Source organism: Thermobia domestica, chromosome 13, assembly GCF_964235325.1.
Source record: "Thermobia domestica chromosome 13, izTheDome1.hap1.1, whole genome shotgun sequence".
Classification (NCBI taxonomy): domain Eukaryota; kingdom Metazoa; phylum Arthropoda; class Insecta; order Zygentoma; family Lepismatidae; genus Thermobia; species Thermobia domestica.
Window position 1 is genome coordinate 167,985,434 of NC_137466.1, and position 23,787 is coordinate 168,009,220.

The 23,787-nt window shown below is 34.6% G+C and overlaps 1 protein-coding gene across 11 annotated transcripts in view; it reads left to right on the forward strand.

Annotated features, from left to right (window-relative positions):
- Window positions 1-23,219, forward strand: part of LOC145668721 (uncharacterized) — a 96,457-nt gene extending 73,238 nt beyond the window's left edge. For 10 of the 11 annotated variants that reach the window (XM_081736839.1, XM_081736835.1, XM_081736832.1 and 7 more), the window contains 5 exons: window positions 5,406-5,522; window positions 7,790-7,981; window positions 12,501-12,670; window positions 16,401-16,479; window positions 22,317-23,219. In XM_081736839.1, the coding sequence (XP_081592965.1) occupies window positions 5,406-5,522; window positions 7,790-7,981; window positions 12,501-12,670; window positions 16,401-16,446 (525 nt within the window). In that variant the 3' untranslated portion in view covers window positions 16,447-16,479; window positions 22,317-23,219. The remainder of the gene's footprint in view (window positions 1-5,405; window positions 5,523-7,789; window positions 7,982-12,500; window positions 12,671-16,400; window positions 16,480-22,316) is intronic. The other variant, XM_081736834.1, reaches the window with a different exon arrangement.
- The last annotated feature ends 568 nt before the right edge of the window (window positions 23,220-23,787 follow it).

A 23,787-nucleotide genomic window follows, 5' to 3' on the forward strand; every position in this document is an offset into this window, starting at 1 on the left:
GCTATTTTAGAGGATATGAACACAAAATTCGTATAGATAAAAATGCGTCATTCCATCACCGTTCCCCACCAATTCCATTAGGGATAAGAGATCAAATTGATAAGCAGATACAACAGCTGTTAGATGCAAAAATCATAACGGAGACGCAGATTAGTAATTTCTCCTCACCTTTAATTGCAATCAAAAAGCCAAACAGTTCAGATTTCAGACTTGTATTGAACCTCCAGGCATGTAATAGTTATACAAAATACCTAAGTATTCCATTTCAAAATACAGAGGACGTTTTACAGGTTTTAAAAGGGAAAAACCTAATTTCAAGTTTGGACATCTTGCAGTCCTATTTTCAAATAGAATTGCATCCAAAAAGCACTAAATATATGACTTTCGAGGTAAATCATACACGCAAAAGTTATAAATTCCTTAGATGCGTAATGGGTCGTTGTTCCTCTTCCCAATCTTTGACTATAGTAATTAAAATGCTACTAGACGGCTTACCTAAACGCATTACCAATTTCGCAGATGACATCGTCATCGGTTCTTATACGTGGGAACAACAACTTTCAGATTTGGAGCTTTTATTTCAAAAATTAAGGAAACACGACTTCCGAGCCAACCCCAAGAAGACGCACCTGTTATATACAGAACTCCCAGTACTAGGATTCCTTGTATCCGGAGAGAAGATAAGCATCTCACCAAAAATCGCAAAGAAGATCAAGAATTTTAAAAAGCCAACAAAATCACGAAACATGGCCAAAGTTATTACCTCATATTACTTTTGGTTTAAATAGTTTCGCTCAATTAGGAACGAAGAAATCCAGCTTCTTTTTCATGTTTGGATACGAACCCAGGACCATCAGCGATTGCAAACTACAGATTACCCCTCAGCTACAGCTTGAACGGGACCAACTCGTAAAACTTGGAGAAAAGACACGGCATAACTTACTGAAGGCTCACGAACAACAAAAGAAGTACTTTGATAGAAGACATAAACAACAAACTTTTCACACTGGAGATAAAGTACTCATTTACTTTCCCTTTCGAAGAATTAGAGAGTCATCACAATGGACCGATAGATACTGCGGACCGGCTACAATAATGTCAAAACTAAACAATAATTTCTATCGAGTTCGCATGCCCCATAATTTCAGGGAGAGAGACCAGAATATTTCCATTGACAGGATTAAGCCATTTCATGCCGCCGAAGAATACATATACAATGATAATGATGACATACGCACCAGCTAGGAAGAAGAAAAGAGAAGATAAGAAGAGAGAAAACCAAGATTATCATCCTCTCAGCAGATATAAACGAGTGACATGCGAAGCGCACTTTTCATGTTTCAGCGGCAAAGAAGAAAAAAAAAAAAAAAAGAAATAAAACATGGAATAGAAGAAACCAAGATACAGCATATGATACAGCTAACTATTTGAGGTGACCAAATCTAGTACCTACCTTAGCATTCGAATCGCAAGCGACCCCTTGTCTTTTTTTTTTTTTTTTTTTCACTCTTATAATTCCTAACCAACCTGCATTCTGTCATACAAATAAGCATACATACATACAATTTCCTTCAGTGAACAAAATTGCAAGCCAGCATTTTCTTTCGACTTCGAGCGGACGAACTTCACAAGGCCAGCTACAACATTTTTTTATCTTCGCTTCTCTGCTGCGTATCATATAACTGTCACTAACACATTAACCTACATATACAGAGCGTTCAGAAAATCAGGATTTTTGATTGGCAACCTTTTTTCCGCCGTGACTACAATTCTCAAAGTACTGACTTAAGCCGTTCTCTACTTGTGTTTTGTCTCTATTAACTAGTACTAGCCAGAACTAGACCGATATTAGAAACATTTTATATAATAGCACCATATGACGTGCGAACTTCATCACATATACTGCGGACATTACTATCTGTGACGTAGTTATAACTATTAACTGTAATCATCAGAGCTTCGACAACCTCTCCTTTGAGGGAAATGACGTGCCATACGGATCCTGCTTAGATTAAGAGGACAAACTGTCAGTGCTCCAACTTCAACTTTAAAACTTATGTGCTAATACCTCAAACAGTGATATCAGTGACCAGTGCTTTTTAACTTTGATTTTGTGTTTCAGTGTTATAGTGTTTTCCAGTGTCTACTGTGCCCAATATGCAGATTCCATGCTGGCACAAACACGAAAAAATAATTCAGTGGCTTATTTTTTTTCTACGCCCCGGGGGTGTAAGGATCCCCACGTTGCCGTACCAGGCAATAACCACGTGTGAACTACATGTGTTGATAATAAACACAAACAAACAGACGACGTTCCCGAAGAGGAGTCGATCACCATCGCCAACAGTCGGAAGGACGAGAATCGACGATGGAAGCCGACAAGACAGAATAAAAAGGACCTGCACACCTCGACCAACATCAATCTTCCCGAATTGATCACAACACCTAAAACCCCTCTCACGACGCTTGGTCACCGAGAGGTACCTATCCTTATACCCACGACGCTTGGTCACCGGGTTCCTTTCCTCTTTCTCACGACGCACGGTCACCGAGAGAGAGATTCCTAATCTACACCCCTCTTACGACGCTTGGTCACCGAGAGTACCTCACCTCAAAGCCCACGACGCTTGGTCACCGGGCTCCTATCTAATCTTACCTAAATATTAGAGGAATACTTATTATAATTTGTGTACATAAAACTTTTGTAATAAAAAAGGTGAAGGGGAAAGTCCAAATCCCGAGTACTTTTATTGCTCTACCCAAGAAACCTGTACAATATTCAATATTAACTAGAAAGAATAATTAATGAAAATCATGGATTAACCTACTATTGCATAAAAAAGGGAATAACTGAGATTTTACTTAAAGCGGATTGGTGTTGAAAAGTGGTGACTTATTTGTCTATTTCACACACACACACACACAAAAAAAAAGTATTTGAGTTTGGAGAAATGAAGTTGATTTTATGAGGCTTGAACTTCAGTTTCCCAAGTTTAAAGTATGGGTTTTGAATAATTTTAAGTTAAAGGAAAAATAAAATTAATACCGAGATTCCGAGATTTAAAAAAGAATGATGAATTAAATTTAATCGATCCTGTTTTCCCCATAACGGTGTTTCCAAGGCGCTAGGAAAACAGGTGCATAGCTAATTATTAAATGTGTTTAAATATAATATTGTTGAATCTCACAAGCTACAAGGCTGAAAAAAAGATTTTTCGCTACTGGAGTTTTCCTTCAGGTTGGCTACACTGACTATCACTTTTAACACCAAAATATTTGTGTAAAGCAGAAATTATTTAAAAACAGAGAAAAATAAAATAAAATAAAATTAAAAGCTAAAAAGAAATGAGTTAATTTCGAAAGAGAAAATGAAATGAAATGAAATGCGAAATCTTTCAGTTTCACGTCCCACGATTATGCCGGTTAGGCTAAAGGAGACGGTGATGATGAGAAATGAATGAAAATGGTGGAATGTTGAAAGTGGGAGGAAACGGGATAACCCCGAGAAAACCCACGAGCACGGTGTTTGTCCACCACAAAGTCCACAAGGCGCGAGCTGGAATCGAACCAGAAACCCCAAGCACCGGAGGTGAACGCTCTACCACTGAGCCACCGCGTCCCCAATTTGGAAAGAGATTTCTGATGGTTAATGTAACCGTACTTTGATTTACAAATAAAGAATAATTGACGTAACTTTTTTTTTTTAAATTTAGGTATGCAAATCTAGGTTAAAGAAACATGTATATTTTAGAAATGGTACAACAGAAATGCTTTTCTTCTAACTTTAATAGATTTTTATTAATTCAACGAGAAGTAAGATATATATATATATATTTTTTTTTTTTTTTTTTACAAAAATACAACTTTGATTTTTTTTTAAATAAACAAGAAAGTTAGTTCAAGTTACATGCGGAAGAGATGAAATGAATGAATCGAATTTGCCGAGAATGAATCAGATTTTTCTACTGTTTTGACAAAGTGATTTGATTACTCATAACACATTTTTATCTGAAGAATGCAATGTTTAAGTTATTCAATTTTACAGAAAAATAGCAATAATCTTATACTGCTTATTGAATTGACAATATTCAAAATTTTATAATTACTGTTAAAGTAACTTTACATAAGATAATTTTTATTAAACTGAAAATTAATTAGGAACCAAATTTGTTAGATCATTGTTTGCTTTCCCCCCTAGTCCTTGTGCTTGAAGCGTCTATCTCTTCTTACAGTTGGGCATCTGTCTTGATTGACGGGCCTCGAATTCGTGTCTATGTCCCTCTCGATTTCCATGATGTCGGGATGCGGTGATACGTAAACTTCCATGTCTTTGTCCAGTTGCGTGTAAATTTCCATTGAAAATAACACGGTTTCTCTCAAGCATGTCAGCACACCTTCTTTTGCATAATCCGTTTTCACTTAGTGCGTAATGCTAACGTTTTTAGATGCAAGCATCTCACAATCACACAAAATTACTTAAAGTAAGATGAAGCGTCACAGCTAAATAATAATGAAATGACCGTAAATAATTTATGAAATATTTTTTAAAAAATTAATAACGGACCGTAGTAGTGGAGAAAATGCGAGCACTGAGCCAGCAGCTAATTTAAATATTTGTTTTCATCTAAATACATGAATGGTTAATTAAGTATGTGAGAGTAATTGTCACAAGATTGCGTATCCTAGAGTCCCGTTGATTATAGAGTTTGGAACAACTAGCTTTAAAAAACATGTATCGATTTTAAAGTTACTGACAAGTTTTGATTCACCCCTAGTTCATGTTTTCTCATTTTACTAGTTGTAGTGTAATGCTTCTCTATATTCTGTATTTTTAATTTTACATAACAACATTGTTATTATTATATAATTAGTTTAGCAGCCATTTTTTCGAATGCAGTATGGCATTTTAGTCATTGTTACATTATATGGATGTGTTCATATAGCTGTCAAGTAAGAATTTGTTCTTGCATCTACATAAAGCGATTCAGAGCGTGCAATATTGTAGTTATAAAGTCAGCGAAGCACATCAAATTTCCAATAAAGTAACTGTTCGCATGAAAAGATATAGCAGCGCTACTATATCTTCCTACAGTTCTAAACATTTACGATGATCGGGGAAATCAGAATGTGCAATAATAATAATAATAATAATAATAATAATAATAATAATAATAATAATAATAATAATAATAATAATAATAATAATAATTGTAGTAGTAGTAGTACGGAAAATTTAAGTAATACTATTTTTATAAAAATTACATATTCAAAGTTTTGGACTTAAAAGTAACGCGTTACATTTTGAGGGAAAGTAAAGTAACTTGTAACGCGTTACCATTTTACAAGTAACTTACCCAACACTGCTCTACAATACAATCAAAATAATACATAAAATTTTTCTGTAGGTCATCGAAAACTTGGAAGGACTTGACAACTTGAAAAGCCTTTACTTGGGTAAGAATAAGATTACAAAGATACAAAATTTAGACTCCTTGAAGCAGTTGGAAGTTCTCAGTTTGCAGGTATGTAATTAAATTTTAGTTCCGTTTCAGCTGTAATGAAATGCAGGTATTTTTAAGATGTAAAACAGGAAAGATACATGAAGTAATTTATCACTGTGATGAATTAGAGTGTTCGGTGGTAGAATAGTTTTATAGTTTCCCTGTACAAATGTGATGATGGAAAAAAAAAATACGTACAGCAGTTTTTTTCAGAATTAACACTAGGAGATATCTTTTCACGTTTCCTATATTTTAGTTATTTTATGTAGTCTCCCCACAGTTAGCCCGGAGTTTCTTGTTGACCACGATTTGCAAATTGGCTGTAAAGAATGAAATTATTTTGTGTATTTGTCCCTCAGACATTTTCAAGCATAAAAATAGAAGTAATTTGATGTTTCAAAAATGGGCAATTCTATAAAGGATTCAGCTACGTAGAGATTCAGCAGAACACTCAGTATAAGTGGTAATATTTGATACAGGAATAGGATTGCCACGCGTCCCGATTTTGGAGAAAATTCCTCGCGTTCCGACGTGACTCTGTCGGGAGTTTAATATGTCCCCACTTGCATATTTGTTGATCAAGTTGGTAACTAGTATTATTATTTTTGGAAATTAATTTCCATATTATTATGCAGTAAGTAAGAAGAAATCTCACAATAGCGCAGGAGGTATCTACTGCCTGGGAACAGAAAGTCTAAGCTCATTTTGTAATTGTTGAAGATCGATTTCTCAAGGCAGCAATAAGTAATCAGAAATATACATTTAAATACGAGCAATAACAGCAGTAGACCTGGCAGTAGTAGCAGTTAAAGGAATATCAACAAACCGTTCTGTTCCTAAGGAACACATTGGTTCAGTGGTAGAGCACGTACCTACCTCTGGTGTGAGGAAACCTGGTTCGATCCTCACACAAGTAAGTTTGTGGTGGACAACATCGTCTACGTGGGTTTCCTCGGGTGTACCCATTTCTTCCCACATTGTCATTCCATCAATTTTTCCATCATCATTCGCTTGCCTTAATCACCCGTCTCCTTTAGCCGAAAGGGTATTGAACTGAATCGTGCGACGTTTGAACTGAAATATTTCATTTCATTTTCAAGATTTTCGTACTGTTCCTACAACAAATATTACTGTATTTTAAAGTATTGGAATAATTAACTATTTATATTTTTTTTTTTTTATTTTGCGTGTGTGTAGGTATGTAACATATAGGCCTATATATAAGCTACATACTATTCAAATGATCCATATTTTTATTGTGTATATTTTATAGGACGTATATGATTTAAATTGTCTCCTTTTACCAGTTAGATGTATATTGATTCTCTGTTCACTATAAAATGACTTATATTACATTATTACGAAAAAAGAAACGCTGATACCCCTTCCCCTTCCGAATACCTGTGTGATGTGTCCCTATATTTTGCTTTGGAAAGGTGACAACCCAATGCTAGGGAGAAGAACATTTGGGCATTTTATGTTGTAGACACTTGTAGGATTGTTACCTTTTGGTAAGCTTAAAACAGAACACTCTTCGCTGAACAAACGCAGATCGCTGTTCTTCATACTCAAATTTGTGTATGGAACAATTTATTAAGAATTAAAATTACATGCATTTATTTCATTCCAAACAGAAAAACTCATAGCTTAGTTTGTTTGCAGTTGGTTGGACAGAAGTCTGAACCATTGAATCGGTACAAAGAATAACATCATTGGCGGGGATTTCACTTCTACCAACGCGAAAATTTTTAGCTATATTTCGATAGGACTTAGATTTCTGGGCTTTCGGCATCTAAGGCTATTTAGCCTGTCACGTTTGATGATTTATCAATTATATGATTTAATTTTAATTTTGTTTTAATGCTAATATTTTTACATGCTAATATTCTTACATTTGAATTTAAAGCTGTAGAATACCTGCACCATCTTGGTTTCAAGCCATTGGTTTATATGGGGATGTATTCTGTTTTTTTAAAAAATGAATGGAGATTTTAATGATGAATCGGTTTTTACTATCTGTATTAAGTATCTTAGTTTATAAAAAATAACCTGGTATTATATTAATATTATTTAAATAAATTTAACTTAGAATTAATTTTTTATAAAGTAAAGGGTATTCAAATAGATTTGACGAAGAAATTAGTAAAATCAACCCACTAAAATAATTTTTCATTTCAAAGAAGAAAAGTAACTTGTTTAAGTTAATAAACTGAAAAGCCAAAATGACACAACACTCAATAGCTGTAAAATGAATGCGTATTGTTGTTGATGTAATGCAAATTTTGTAGGGCAATAGGTTAACGAAAATGGAGAACTTGTCTGAACTGCGAAATCTGGACCAACTCTACTTGTCTGAAAATGGCATTGAGGTGATAGAAAATTTGGATAACAACACAGAGTTAACAACACTGGATTTGGCATCGAACAAAATTAAAAAAATAGAAAATATAGACCATCTAACGAAACTTGAAGAATTCTGGGTAAGCAGCTTTTTTTTTATATATATAATGTAATTATAAGGGCCATCACCCTTAATGTTTGTATGGCAAAAATGTAAGATAGAAATTGAACAACTGTTTTTTTTTTTTTTTTTTCCTACTTCCTAACATAGTATGTGGTAATTAACTTCATACAGAAAGTTGATCGGCTTATGTTCGACTGATTTCAAAGTTGTACCAACTCTATGAAAAGATGTGCCGCTCTATTGCCAGAAACTACATTGTAACATGGACATAGGAATTCCATCTCATTCCTCTTTGCAGGTTTTTTTGTAAGCCAGTGAAGGTATACTTTAGATATTGTTTTAACAATCCACATGCCTAGAAATCCATTAGGCTGGCATCATGTCTTTTTAAAGGGAATGTCGTGAAAGAGAATAACATAGAGACTCTTGTTTTCTACTTCATTTCATGAAGAAATTGGAGGAATGGTCTGGGGGTATGATTACACGCTTTTTGCATGTGGATGCCTGCCTGGTTTTTGTCGGCTTCGTATAAACGGAATATAGATTGGAGTCATAGGATTTCTGGAAGGAGACAGCATTCACCTTCACGTTGTTGTCCACTTTACACACCTCCAGCTTCCCTTCGTACCCGTATCTAGCGACAATCATGATTCATTTCGGGAAACTTTCTCGGCATTAAGGTTAAATTAGGTACGTCCCTTGCAAGAGATGCCGCTGCACATAATTGGCATAATATTAACATTACACGTTAAATAAATGTAGACCTTATTCAATGTGACAATCATCTTCCATTTGACCCCTCCAGTCGTCTTTCGTACAGTTTGTTTTACGTTCGATAATGTGGCGTGGGAGGGGGTTAGTGAAACCAGCTCTTATGTACGCACTCAGGCCAAGAGAGTGATGAATAATGTGTGAATAAAATGGATTGCTTCAGATTTAATCTTTGGTCCATGTTACTTTGGGATATGGAATCTCCTGGGTTGCCAGTCGGCGAATTCCACTAACCACCTTAGGTGACTTTTTCGATCCTAATCTCGAATGGGACCTTTTTGTTAGCGAATGCTTCTTCATAAGCCCCATTTGTGTTTGCCTGGTCACGATATCTTTAGTGTGGTCCGCCCAATGATTAAACTGTTTTCTCGCAACGGTGGCGTTGCACTATTACGAATTCGATACTCCCGCACTACAAGTTGAGACACCACTGATAATGGCACCGGTTTCATGGTTTGGCTTAACTACTTACGTGACAGCAGCGTTGCAAAATCTGTTGGACATAAACCGATCAATCTTCTGGATATAGTTACTAGGTGAAATCTTTTGTAGCCTAATGGCTTCGTAATTAGTTTTATTTTTTAAAGCACGTAGGTTAATAACAACTGGCAGCTCTATTGATGTGTCCCATACATTACAAAATGAAATTCTATTTACGGTAATAGGTAATTGGCTGTAGGATGTTTGTCGAGAATATACTGTGATCTTTCCCATGTATCTGTAGATTAGGGCAGATGTGATTAATGATTAGTCTTTGAGTAAAAATACCCTTAATACATATTTACGAAAGAAGAGTACGGGTTTCTTAAAACAGTTCGAAGTGTCGTCTTGAGGTCGAGCACCAAAAACTCTGAGAAGTAAGTGAATTCAGCTCTAAGGAAAGAGGCTGGTATATATTCACACCCTTCCCCTTCATTCTGCGCGATTTCACTCTGTCATGTTACACCTGTAATAGAACTGTTACGGAATTAGTAGTGAAGGAACTGGAGCGTCCTTCTTAATTCCTGATAAGTCTCGTGATTTTGATCTATTTAAGAACATTTGGTTGTAGTACTTCCATCCAGAGAAAATATTACTCTTATTAGGGATTAGTTAACCCAGATCATCAAGAGAAACGGATACACATGATATTCAGTGTTTTCCATAAGAGTTGAAGGCGATAAATATGCATGAGGACTGATATGCATATTGAGGGAATGTAGGGTCACAACATCTATGTGATTGATCTATGTCAAGAGTTGATACCATTAAATCCTACTCACGTATGAAAAAAATATAGTGAAAATTAAGTTGACATTTACGTAAATTGACCTCATTTGTGCAGAACCTGCATTTTCACATTAAGGCATACATTACTTATTATTCCGTAAATTGGCCACCGTATCTGGGAAGTTGGCCGCATTAAAGCAACGTTATTCTCATTCCGTTAATGATACATTCACCTTTGTGTATTGGATACCTACATGATTTTCATTTAAATTCTCTCGTGCCTATATAGTTAGCGTATGCACTTTCGGCGCGGGAGACCCAGATTCGATTCCCGGTTGTAGCTTATGTAGTTTGGATCCCATGTTAAGGTGTAGGTTTACATCTTATATAGCTTCGATACTGAACGAGACACTAAACTCCAAATCATTCAACCAAGTGATCTTCATCTGTTAGAAGTTCTTTACAGACATCTTTTACTGTATGACTATTGTTGGCGAGTGTATGAACAGAGCGGTGCAAATACAACTTTTCATCCATATTCTGTCTTGTAAAATGTTTGGTGGTCCAGTCGAGAGTTACGAATTAAGTTCATGTTTATTGAGCTGTGATGCCCTGTGTTTTCAACATTTGTGCGAATCCTTCTCATTCTAGGAAGCTTGCAGAAAATTTACACACAAAAAAAAATGACAATGGGATTCATGTATCAAAGTGCAAAAACAAAAACAAACAACAACCACAAAAAGAAAAATATAACGGGACAACTTTTGTTTCGTTCAGCTGCTTTCTTGTTATCACCCATGTATAGTCAAAAACAATATTAAGTATAGGTTGGAGGTATAAGAAATGATAGCTCCAACCTATACTTAATATTGTTTCTGACTGTAGTGAACCGTTTCTAAATGCACAACAGGGCGCTTTTGTTGTTTCGTTACTTCGAGGGATGAGATGTGTTGAAGTTTTTGGTTATTTCCCGGAACTGATTATTTTATCTATATCTATCGTCATAGGTGAAAGAGATAAAAGAATAAAGCATATATCGTAGCGTTTTGTGGGTAGTTACCATGTTAAAAATACAATATTTAAATTATAACGTGCGAGTGGCAAATTTAGATAATGGGTTATATATATATAAACTTCTGTTAAAGTCACCAGAGAAAAACCGTGAGATGACTGGGGTAAAACAAAGCTTTTCATTGGACGTGTCCCATTTCCCACACCGATAGGCAGAATTACCATTCAATCATTGTGAGATACCGGGCATGAAAATGTATCAAGTACAAAGGTGCCTCAGTGGTAGAGCGTTCACCTCTAGTGCGTGGGGTCCCTAGCTTTAGTGAACGAACACCGTGTTCGTGGGTTTTCTCGGGGCTCTCCCGTTTCCTCCCACTTCATTCATTCCATCATTGCATTCATTTCTCATTATCACCGTTTCCTCATAAGCGTGGAACGTAAAACTGAAATATTTCATTTTTTGTATCAAGTGCATTTGAAACATCTGCTAAGTGTAAATTACGTGATGTAATTCAATTTTTCCAGGCGCCTGCCAAGTTCCGTGAAATTGTATGCCTTTCACGAACCAAATGATTTACGGTTCATTAAGGTTGCCTGGACCACAGATTTCCAGCCTTTGCTATTATCGTCGTGTACATCAGAAAGTCCTTTTTTAAGTTCTCTGTAGCAGTTGTGTACACAGCAATCATTTATGAAGTTCCCGCCGCATAGAGAAATTGAATTATCTCCCACTTCACACTTGGCGGGCACTTTGATTGCATTCTGTGTTTCCACGCTTGCTGTTCCACAATTATTGAATGGCAGAGCTTGTCTCTCGGTGTGGGAGATGGGCGACGTGCAATGAACAGGACGTTTCTCATCCTTCAACGTCTCTTATCTCCGGCAGTGTCCAATGAACAAGACTTCCTTATCCCTCGACGTCTCAAATTTTCGTTTCGAACAGGATGTCTCTTGTTCCCGTTTTGTCATCTCACGTTATTCTGCTCTGGTGGCTTAGCAGAAATTGAAAGAAAAAAAACACACCTTGTAGATAGATATTTATTTTATACGATGTTTCTGCGTTGTAGAAACAAGTTTTATTATCATATATATTATTTACAAAACGTATATAATAATTGATTATAGCATTAGACGTGTTTATAGCGATCTATAACAGTTTTTGTTTTAAAATATATTTTCTAAAAGTTGACTACTTCTCAGTGGAACTTATGGTGGCCAGCGTAGACAGATATGTGTGTATTAGAAACTTTTTTGTTTTGTTTCCTTTAGAATAAGCTATTCATCTGACGTTGTCGTACTGAAATCATAATTTTAATTTCTCTTATCTGCTTTATTGTTCATTGTATTAGAAAAATAGCCCTCGTAGATAGATATAAATAATGACATGTTTTGAAATGTTTATTTGTATGAATATTTTAATTGAATAATTAATACTTATTTTCGGAAAGAACTATTAGATTGCTTATGCTTGTATGATTTACTTAACTAAAACGATTGAATTACTTCTAAAATGAGTGAATTGAGTTGTGTATCTATTTTTCCAGTTTAATGATAATTTATTGGAAGACTGGACTAATGTAGACAAACTGAATAGCAATAAAAGCCTTGCGACAGTGTACCTGGAAAGAAATCCAATATGGAAGGACATCAATTATAGGCGTAAAATCAAACTTGCGGTTCCTTGGATAAAGCAAATAGATGCGACATTGTGCAGGTAGGTTTAAAATCTTGATTCTAATATAATAGCACTTTATATAGAAGAGTAAAATATACGCAGTTAAGTTCATTATCGTATATCTCTGATCTTTTATGTTACGTTTTTTAGTTTTAAGAATTATCAGCTAATTATATGATCTGTTAGAAATGTGAAGCTATTATAAGATTGGTTCATATCGTATTGAAAGAGTCATTCAAAAGTTGAGTATATTTTGTTCTAATTATAAAAAGGGCAAGTGAAGCACTTACTTTGTTTATTGCGTTTGTAAGAGTGTTCCTGTACGGTTTCAACCATTTATTCTATGATCTTGTTTTATGACCTGGTCATTCACATGATGAATGAATATTTTTACAATTACATTTTGCACTTTTGATGTAAAGGTTCTAAAGAGATTAATAAACAATTATTTTCTGTGTATATTTTTATGGCGATTTCTTCATGAAAGAACCAAAAATTTCAAGAGTAGTCACCAAAGCACATGTCTTCCCAATTAATACGAAGAAAAGAATATTTATGAGGAGCGACCGAAGAAAAATTGCAAGCTATTTTAATATGGAGTTTGCAACCCTGATTGAGTCCATGAGAAATATTACAGCATAGAGTACTTCACGGGCTTTTGGTCACATGTTCTGGTTTGGCTCTGTCTAGTGTTCATCTGCCTCACAGAGCAGACCTTTAAATATAGTTCAGAAGGAAATGTAGTTCGAATTCGCTACATAGTGTTTGAACCTTACTCTGAGTCAGGGAAAAAATAAGGAAAAAGCTTTCGTTTGCAGAGTACAGTAGGCATTGAATACAACAACCAAGTATTGCAGGCCACTGCCGAGTCCCACAAACTTGAGTTTTTTCTGCTTTAATTTTCCACCAGCATAGCTTTATCTTTAAGGAAAGTTGTACTATGTTTCCTTATAATTGTTATATTCGTACGGTTCTGATTATTTGAAGTGGTCGCATATTTCTGAAAAAAAAAAAAAAAAAAAAAAAAAAAAAAAAAAAAAAAAATCGTTCGCGAGTAACGACATATCTTTTGCAATAGAGTAATTACATAGTGTTAATTACGAAAAGACATTGTGTATGGATTAAAATATAAGAGCATATCAATATTGCACATGAAAATGCATCATTAAGGGGGAAAATCGTAAATGTATTTATAAAACAAAAGATTTATTATTATGTTTCCCCGTTCCCCTATATTCTAGAAACTCTTCCTGTTCACATAATTCGAATACTTGTCAAATATGCCGTTTATACAAGTAAACAATAGATTTCTAGTTAGTAACATTCGGCCGAATGAACACAGCACATACCTTTTGTGTTCATATACCAGGGTTCGGTTTTAGCTGTGGCATATGTTTTCTGGTACTTATTCATCCTTGTGAAGTAATTTGGAAAGATTTTGAATTAAAAAGTAAAGAGCTAGTAGTATTGAATGTTCGATGCGGTAATTACACATCTGTCAGTTTATGTATGTCATGTGGCTATTCGCAACTCTTTCATCAGCTAAAAGATCACAGTTTATTTACATTGTAAGGGGTCTCTAATTATCAGAACGCTCTTGAATTGACTTGAGTAATGGCTTGTTACCAAAAAAATTACCGAAAAATTGAACTCATACATACTACTCGTGTTACTCATGATGTAATGGAGGAGGCACGGTGGCTCTGTGGTAGAGCACTCACCATACTGTGAGAAGTCCTGGTTCGATCCCAAGCTGGTGAACTTGTAGTGGACATAATCGTGTCCATGGGTTTTGTCGAGGTTCCCATGTTTCTCTGACATTCTTATTCCAATTCTTTTGTAATAATTCACTTCCATTAACCGTCTTCTTCCCGTAGTCAACAAGGCATAACCGTGGACTGTAAAACTAAAAAGCAAAAAATAAAGAAAAATACAACGAATATATAGTAAATGGGGAATATACTTCGTGAGGGATAGTCTTTGAGGAACAAACACATCGTTTAAGAGCTAAAATCACACAAAATTTTGCCGACGAAAATTGAATTTATAACTTCTTTAACGAGTTAATTTTTGTAACAGTAATTCTTGCGAAGATAAGCTATTTAGTTCAAAATTTTGGAAAGAAAATCTTTCGGCAATTGTTTGTACTGCTACTATTCGAAAATTGGAATACATTCTGTTCCGAACAAATACAGTAAATATGATTTCCGATTTTTGAAGTATTTCTGCTGTTAATATGTTCGTTGTTTTCAAATTAAACGCATTCCTTTTATAGCTTTCATATTACATATTTACATGGAGTGTTTTACAGAGGATGCAGAATGTATTTAGTACTGAATATATTACCAGAATGTAAGTTTCAGAGATAAAATTTTCCCAAATTATCATACGAGCGCTTAAAAATAAAAGTCGAGGGGGCAAATATGAATGCCACATAATTTGAAAGATTAAATGTTACTAATAAATAATTATGTATACGCACTCTATACATTTTCTCTTCTGGATGATGTTAATGTACCCCAAATGCGAAAGACGTAACGTTATTTCTCTACTCCAGTATCACCTTCATAATGCTTGTGCTGGGCCTAGTGGAAAAGATAAAGAGTACATATGTCTCATATCACATATAATTTATTATTCCAAGTAGCAGCGGTTAGTGTGAGTGATCACTTGTGAGGACATACATTTTTTCGTGTTGATTAGCATACTAAGGCAGTAGGAAAGCAATTTTAATTAAGAAATTGTAAACTGTGATCAAGAAAGCCAGGAATACTGGCGCGTTGGAGCTGATACAATGATACACATCACTCAGTTAAAAAAGCGTAGTTGCAACACCAGTAGCTATTCAGAGTTTTGAATCGTACTTTCAAATAAGTATGGGAAAGTATAATTCAAAATTATAGCAGAGTTTCTACTGGTCAGGGAAGTCAGGAAAAATGATGCAGGGCAGGGAAACTCAGGGACAAAGACTGGAAATCATGAAAACTCAGGGAAATTTTATGAAATATATTTTTCTAACATTAATTGTACACCAATTTCAACTTAACCAACCATTAATGATCGTAGTATGGAACGTTGCTTAGATTTTTATGGGTGGTAAGTGGAATGTACGTATGAGCAAGTGATTATTATTTGTCTTTATAGAATAAATGTTCTCGTATATAAATATTCAACGTTATTTATCCCTTATATATATGTCTACGTCATTCACCACCGGGAATATCCTGCTAAAGGTCAGGGAAGGTCAGGGAGAAGTCAGGGAAAATGATTTCTCCAGATCAGTAGGATGCTCTGCAAATGCCTAATTGTGATGGATTACCAGTTGGAAATGGCATCAATGCTTTTACTAATCCTTAGTTTTTTTTTTCGAGACGTAACAATAATAAATAATTTCCCTTTACTGGTAATTCGGATAAGTCTCCCGTGTACATAGTGTTGTTAGAGGACGAAATATGGAGAAACAGTTTTGTGTTACAAATCAAAGTTTTTTTGTTGCCAGATGAGAATGACTTGAAACCTGTTAACACTTCTCTAAAGAGTCTGATGACATCAAGGCAGCGTTGATGTCGTTAGAAAGCACTGTATTTTGGGAGAGTCTTTTTTCCACTGAGCCCTTCAATTCCGTAATACATCCTGTAAATTTTGGGTACACGTTTTCATTGCGATTTTCGTTGGTACAGGTTCAGAGATATTCTAATCTGCACTCTAATGTTTTAGTTGTGTAGTTAATAAATTTTGTTTTGATTTTCCCTTTTCTCCCCATTGCAAGAGAGCTTACACCGGACGCAGAGATTGCAATGGCATCAGGAACATAGGATAAGTTTATGTGGCATGTTTAGATCTATCAGGTAAATAATGTCAAAATCCTAGCATGTATTGGGTTAAAGTTAACAAGAGAGGGCTTTACCTTAATACCCGTACATGTAGTCAGGTGGAAGGATGTCCCTACCTTTTTTCTAAACACTGATTCAATAATTATAGTATGAACTAAAATAGGGAGTTACCATTACATATTTATGTATAGCATAGAAACACAGCTGAAAAAATATGTATAGTGCGAGTTTTCTTTGTGTGTAAACAGCATATTTCATGTAGAACTATTTAAGTTTGCCACTTTTTGGTCTACAGGAAATATCCGCCTTTCACAAGTAGCCAATTAACGGAGTAATAATTCCACATTCTTTTTTTCTACCTACGTGATTCTACAGCAGTCATTTCTAACTGACCGGTGTATAAGTAGAAGCGCGGTTTTATAATCTGAGAAAAGCAGAGAGAAACGCAATGAGGAAAGGAGGGGAGAGGATTACGTAGGACACTAGAATAAGCAAGTGTTGGCAGTGTATCCGTAGTCATGCATTCATGAACAGTATGCGTGCAAAACCATAGACTACGCAGTCAGTGTTTTTATTTACCTGTCACCACTGTCTTTCATCAGCGTCATGTTATCTGCGAGTCCCTCACCCTTTCACCAAGAAGGATGGAACCAAACTGTGATGTCAAAGACCATTCGGTTAGAAATGATTGTTCTATACTAAATTAAGCGGGAAGCGCAGTAAAAAAAAGGTGGCCAACTTAAGAAGTTTTACTGTAATTATGGTATCTGTTGTATCTGTTCTGACACTTTTTCTTAAACTTAACACATCATAAAATTTAAACTGCAACGTACCACAACATTTAACAAAGTGAGAAGTTTTCGAAAATGCTTCCGCTCACTTCTTCAGTCACCAATAAAAGAAGACCGTAGACGTTCAAAAACTTAGTCTTATTATCGTTGTACTTCTACACTGCACTGTAGCATGAACGATTCTGTGTTCTTAGATGTGTATGTTCGTTTTTTTCATTGATAACTGAGGACGTGAACAGGAGCAGGTCTCAAAAACTTTTCACTTTTTAAATTTTGCAGATTTGTTGTGTTACGTGTAATTTCAACTGGGCGTGGTAAATCAAGGTAATGGTGTTTGGATCTGTGGAAGTGATTTGCGCCTTTCACTATAGCAATATGTTCTTTTAAATTTATTCATGTGATGCATCTTGTTTGGGTTTGAAGGTATTTGTTTAGATTTAGTAATTGAGTGTGTTCGTTTCTGCTTCTAGATTGTGTTATTTGCACAAATCATTGAAATTCAAGATTTTTTTTTTCGCATATTTTATTTCACTGATTTCAATCGCCTTCAATTAGTATTCTCTTCAGTGTTAGTATTTTTTTTTTTTTTTCAATCTTCCGTTAGTACTTGTTCAAGTTAACCCACTTCGTTTTGTTGGTTGACTTTCTTTTGCGTTCTTCATAAATTATTCAAATAATTAACATGTGAGTATAAATAAGTGTAAAATATTCTCTGTACCATATTGTCGTTAATCATACGTGTTCGGCCATTTTGGTATATCATTTGACACAAAGAAGCTTGCATGTGCGACATCTTCCCGTAATCGCTTCGCTTTTCTCGCCTCCTGTTACTTTCTTAGTAAGGCTGTGTAATTTTCTCATCTTTTGTCACATCCCTAGTAAAAGGCTGTTTAATTTTTTCACCTTTTGTCACATCCAGGACCATATTTAGGTATTTTACACCCTTAAGCCCAAATCCAAAAATTAACAAACGAACAAACAAAAAAATGTCTCTAGTGTACAAAATAAAAGAAATAAACACTAAAACTACTAAATAGTAATCTACAGCAAGTAGAACACAATATTATCAATAGGTTTCCAAAGCACATTTTATTGATTTTCAGTAAATTTCTCTCTCGTGGACAATCTTTTTTTTTTTTTTTTTTTTTTCGCATACCATACTTCAATCTGCTGCTGTGTGCCCGGGTCACCGTGGCTCATGCGTAAATATGAACGTGGTCACATCCCTAGTAAGGCTATTTAATTTTCTCACCTGTCACATCACTAGTAAGGTTGTTCCTCACTTTTTGTCATATCTCCTTACTTTTCGTCTCACTTCCTCACTTTTCGTCATATCTCTAGTAAGGCTGGATATGTTTTTCAACTTTCACATCCCTAGTATTTTTTTTTTTTTTTTTTAACCTTTTGTCATAGTTCCATTGCTGTTTAATTTTTGCACCCTTTGTCACATTCCTAGTAAGGCTGGTTATTTATTTATTTTACATTTTATCGCATTGTAATAAGGCTTGTTTAATTTTCTCGCCTTCTGTCATATTCCTAGTAGAGTTATTTAATTTTATCCATTTTTCTCCATAAGCATATTTCAAATGTGTACGGTCATTTTTCATTTCCCTGTGAGTACATTACTCCACACGAAAAATTTGATGAGACTTGTCTGAAACAAATAATATTTAATTCTATAACAGTAAACATCATCATCGTCGTTGATTCAATTTTATTATGAAATCCCAGGCATTTATTCGTAATATTGGAGATTTTCAAATTACCAATAATTTCGTGGTTTCAGTATTTTGCGAAGTGTTGTTTAAAAAACTTTTTTAAATTAATGTTAAAATATTACAGCACAGTTTTCAAATGAGTACGATGTAAATTGATGTGAAATAGGCAACGTTTTCGATATACTTCTCTTTAATGACTAATAGTCACTAAAATAAGAAGTCATAAGTGGCTGACAAATGTATTACTTAATAATGAGTTACTACACCATAATATTTTGTTATTACTAATAAGTTTTGTTGTAACATTTTATTGCTGTTCATTATTTTTGCAGTATTCTGTAATAATATGAAAAGTAATTCTAAAGTTACATGGATGCTAACTTCCTGACATTGCAATTTCTGTTAGGTTATAACATTCGAATATTTTTGTTGAAGAATTTCTTATTTTTAACATGTATTTATGTGGCAAATAATTTACTTTCTTGTCACGGATGAGGATAACTCAGAATTGAGTCTGCGTTGCTTGTGTTCAATATTTTCCACTGAAGTAGCTAAGCTTGTCGTCGACATACTCTTATGCTTTCCTTATATCGTGTGCTTATCTGCAGTGGCTTGTGAAGTGTTATTTAAGCCACAGAATCTCTAGTAAACACGCCTGAGTGTAAGACGTTCTTCAGAGATGCTATCAAGACAGCAGCAGGGCTTCAGCAAATAGGTGGCGGGATACGTGCGCATTTAGGGAAAGGAGCGTCCGACACAGCAGCCAAGCATGCAGTGTTACCTGTTGCACTGTAGCTCTTTTTCCCGTTTTCCAATTTGAATAACTATTTCGTCTAACGGATGCAAGCGAATTTGAACCACCAACGAAAGTAAGTTCCATTATGTAAAACTTATTTTTGGCAACTGACACGTCGTCACGTGCTAGTTGAAGTGACCATGGAGCTTACATATCGGACATACTCTCTTCTTTCGCATTTCTGTTTAGTGCGTAACATCAACCGTCCGTTGTGTGAAGACAGTGTCGTTCCGCTGAGTATTATGCGTTATTGTAAAATGTCCGAAAAGACTCAGACTTCAAAGAACGTTTAATACTGCTCGATAATGTTAGTCTGGTTTTAAGAGCTAACGCTGTTTTTGGGGACTGTCGTCCGTATTAAGCCCTAAATCTTACCATCAACTTACTTTATATTTTCCACCACATACATCATATATATTTATTGTCATGAGAATAATTATTAAAGGTTTATAAATAGTTACATCCTACATCTTCTCTTCATCCGAAATTAGAAGAACCTCTGTTGTCATTCAGTTTGTCAGATTGTTCCATCTCCTTCGTCATCGGTAAACTTGCTGCAATGCTGAAGCTTATTTTCCATTTGTTCTTCAAAAAATATTCTTTTTAAACATTTTTGTGTGGCAGTATTTTATGTAGAAATTTTAGAAGCATTAAGTGTGTAAAATGTACTTTTTTTTTTTTTTTTTTTTTTTTTTTTTTTTTTTTTTTTAATAATTGATGTTCAGCACACTTCAAACCACTTACGTATGTGTATGCTTTCAAGCTGTTTATGAATGTTTGTGTGTTTTAAAATTGATTTTCTTTCATCATCTATATCATCGCTTGTAAAACAGATAAAGTGGAAGCACTACAATAAATTAATAAATAATTTTACGAGATGTTGTATCCCAGGTTTTTATGGTGTTCATCTAATACCAGAAGAAGCTGTGTATCTATCTTAAAAACTTTTTTAAAATTAGTTTTCGTCATTTTAAAAAAATGGTTCATTTGGGATAAAAATGCTTATGTGTACGTTCTGTAAGTTTGTCACTTACGCCACTTCGTCATATAGGCAACGATGTGTAGTGAACGTTTGCGATACGGCTGGGGCATATGTTTGTTGTTGTAACTCATTAATCGCGAAAGTGTATAGATATAAGATCATTAAGGCGAAGACGTGAAGTACACTCATGTACAAAATTATTGTCTCATGTCTATAAATATGTTTTTGTAGGAATATAATTTGAAAACGAATTCGCCCGGTATTTCTTGTGTATAACCGGCAAAGACATGTGTGTGGCAAATTTCATATCAAAAGAGCAGTAAATAAGAACAATTAAACGAAAATAAAACTTTCTTGTCCATTTAGCAACATTTTGTTTTGCTCATTCTAATTTTCGTATGAAATTTACCACAAATACATTTCCCGATTATACACATAGTATTAGTATTAAAAGTACCCTGCTAAATCATTATCAAATTATATTCTTATAAGAAGACAGTTATAGATATGCGACAATCATTTTGGACATGAGTGTACATGAGGGTCTAAGTGCCATTTGGAAAATGGATTTTATTTGTTTATTTATTTTCTTTCTGTGCACTGCAAAATATATTATACACGTCTCGCTGTCAATAAATATCCAATTATTGCTTGAATTTGGAGTTTTCGTTATATTAAAAGACCAGGCACTATTGTTATGGGGTACATTAAATTCAAATCATTAAGGAATCCTTGTAATCCAATCATCTTTGTGTCCTTCGAAATAAAATACAAGGCAATTTGGGTAATCAGGGGGATCGACACGAAATCAGGAGGCAACTTTCAATCTTGAACGGAGCTTTTGCTAGTTCCAGCAGGAAAAGTCCTGAATGATTTCTTGATTAAAACATGACAGTTCCCTTTGAACCCTAGTTCATTCTTCTCCAGTTACAAAAGGGAATCCTAAGTTCATCGCAACAGATATATTATTGACTTCTCCCTATATATATGTTTTTACATGAAAGTCTTTTTTTTTTTTTTTTTTTTTTTTTTAATCCTTCAGATACATAAACACCCTCTCAGATTTTAATATACTTTTCTCATGATATGTCTTAATACAAACAACAGTGATATACAGAAAAAGCCGAAAACTTTTTTAACGCCCCTACTGCTCTTCTAAAACACTTATTTTATCTAACAAGGTTTACATTTACTACTGCTTTATTCTGAAGAAAGAAGCCACCACACCTGACCTCTTATGAAGAATTATTATTTTGCTGCCAAAAGTACTAAGCTGAATCGTAAGTACAGGATGACTTTCGGACTAAAATTCGTCTATTTCATCATATAATAAGCACAGAATAATTCGTTATGATATTTAATTTTCGGCAAGGATATATCTTTTTTCCTATTTATTAATGAAGCCATTGCGTTCGCTCTCCTTTCCCCTCCCTCCCCAAATAATGTCTGTAAGTATTATTCCTATTAGAACACAGTTTCTACAAAATGATATCTTACACCCTTATTTATTTTATGTCTTCCACTGGTAATGTAGATGTGTAAAAATATTTTTCTCTTTCTTAAAGGTAAAATTTCTTCAACTAGAAAAAGATTGTGTTCACTTCGAAAAAGAATATTATGCACACAACAGACCTTCATCTTCGACGATCGTGTTTTAAACTGATTGGTGCGAATGATTGTGCTGGGTGCTTGATGTCTTTTCTTCTGTAAGCGGTGCGTAAATGTGTGATCATCTTCCATTTTTACTTTTTTTTTTTTTTTTCATTTCATTGCAAATACAACATAGAATAAAGAACTCTACTGCATGAATACTCTCCGACGACTTCCGTGAAATGAACAACTATAGAAAAAAAATCTGCAATTAGAGGGATACAATGAAGATTTCTGTCTTTGGGTCAGTTAGAATTCTCTGCTGATTGTTTACTGTAAACAACTTGTGTATTATAGTTTTATCAAATTTAAGCCAGTGGTAGCTAACTAGCTAGTTGTTAAATATCTTGTGTATATGTTAAACATAAACTTCAGTTACTTATATACACTTATATTGAACTTTAAGCACCTTTCAGTATTATCATAATGTTGTGAACGTTATGAATTATAGTTGAATGTGATGCTCAGTAATTATTGTAAATTAGTTCTTTTAAATTACCATTAGTATGCTTATTTGCTCCCGTATACATATGTAAATATATATATAATATATATACCTAGATATATTCTAATAGATTTTCGATTATCTAAAATTGCTGAGCTCTTCATATTTTGTAGAATATATTTTTTGAGTTTAGGAAGAAAGACATAAGTGGTACACTGACAAAATAACCTCATTGTTGAACACAACTGTATAATGTGCTTGAAGAACAAACGTAACGAAATGACACACTGGTTGTAACTGTAAGTCGTTATCGTAATGGTTCATATACAATGTAACGACATAAAGTGTGAATTAATAAAAGTTATAACAAAAATTGAATTAGTATTTTTAATATAAACATTTGTGGTAAGTACAAATAAGGTTGATGTTACAATCCAGTTTTCCTTAAAGGTGCTGAGTACCTGCACTTTTCTTTTTAAACATTTTAAGTCTATTGATCTGTTTGGGGATTGATTTTTCTGCTTTCTTTGAAATGAGCTGGAATTTTAATGAAATATTGTACTGATTTCTTCTTCAAGTTTCTTTACGAGGGGGAGTCCGAAAATAAGCTTCTCCAGACGACTGTGGACAGAGATGGGGATTCAAGACCATAAATAGCATGCGACATTAAAGATCAGACGTACCTTTATTTTTCCACATAAGTACCCCGTACATTGAAACATTTATCATACCGGTCTATAAGCTTCAAAAACTCTTCCAGGAAAAAATCAGTGTTCTGCATACGGAAGAATCGTCGAACAGCTTCTGTGACTTCAGCATTGTTTCCAAAGCGCCTGCCGCCGAGAGTCTTCTTCAAAACCAGAAGCAGATAGAAGTCACTGGGTGCGAGATCAAGACTGTATGGCGGATGGGTAAGGCGCTCCCACCCAAGAGTTGCAATA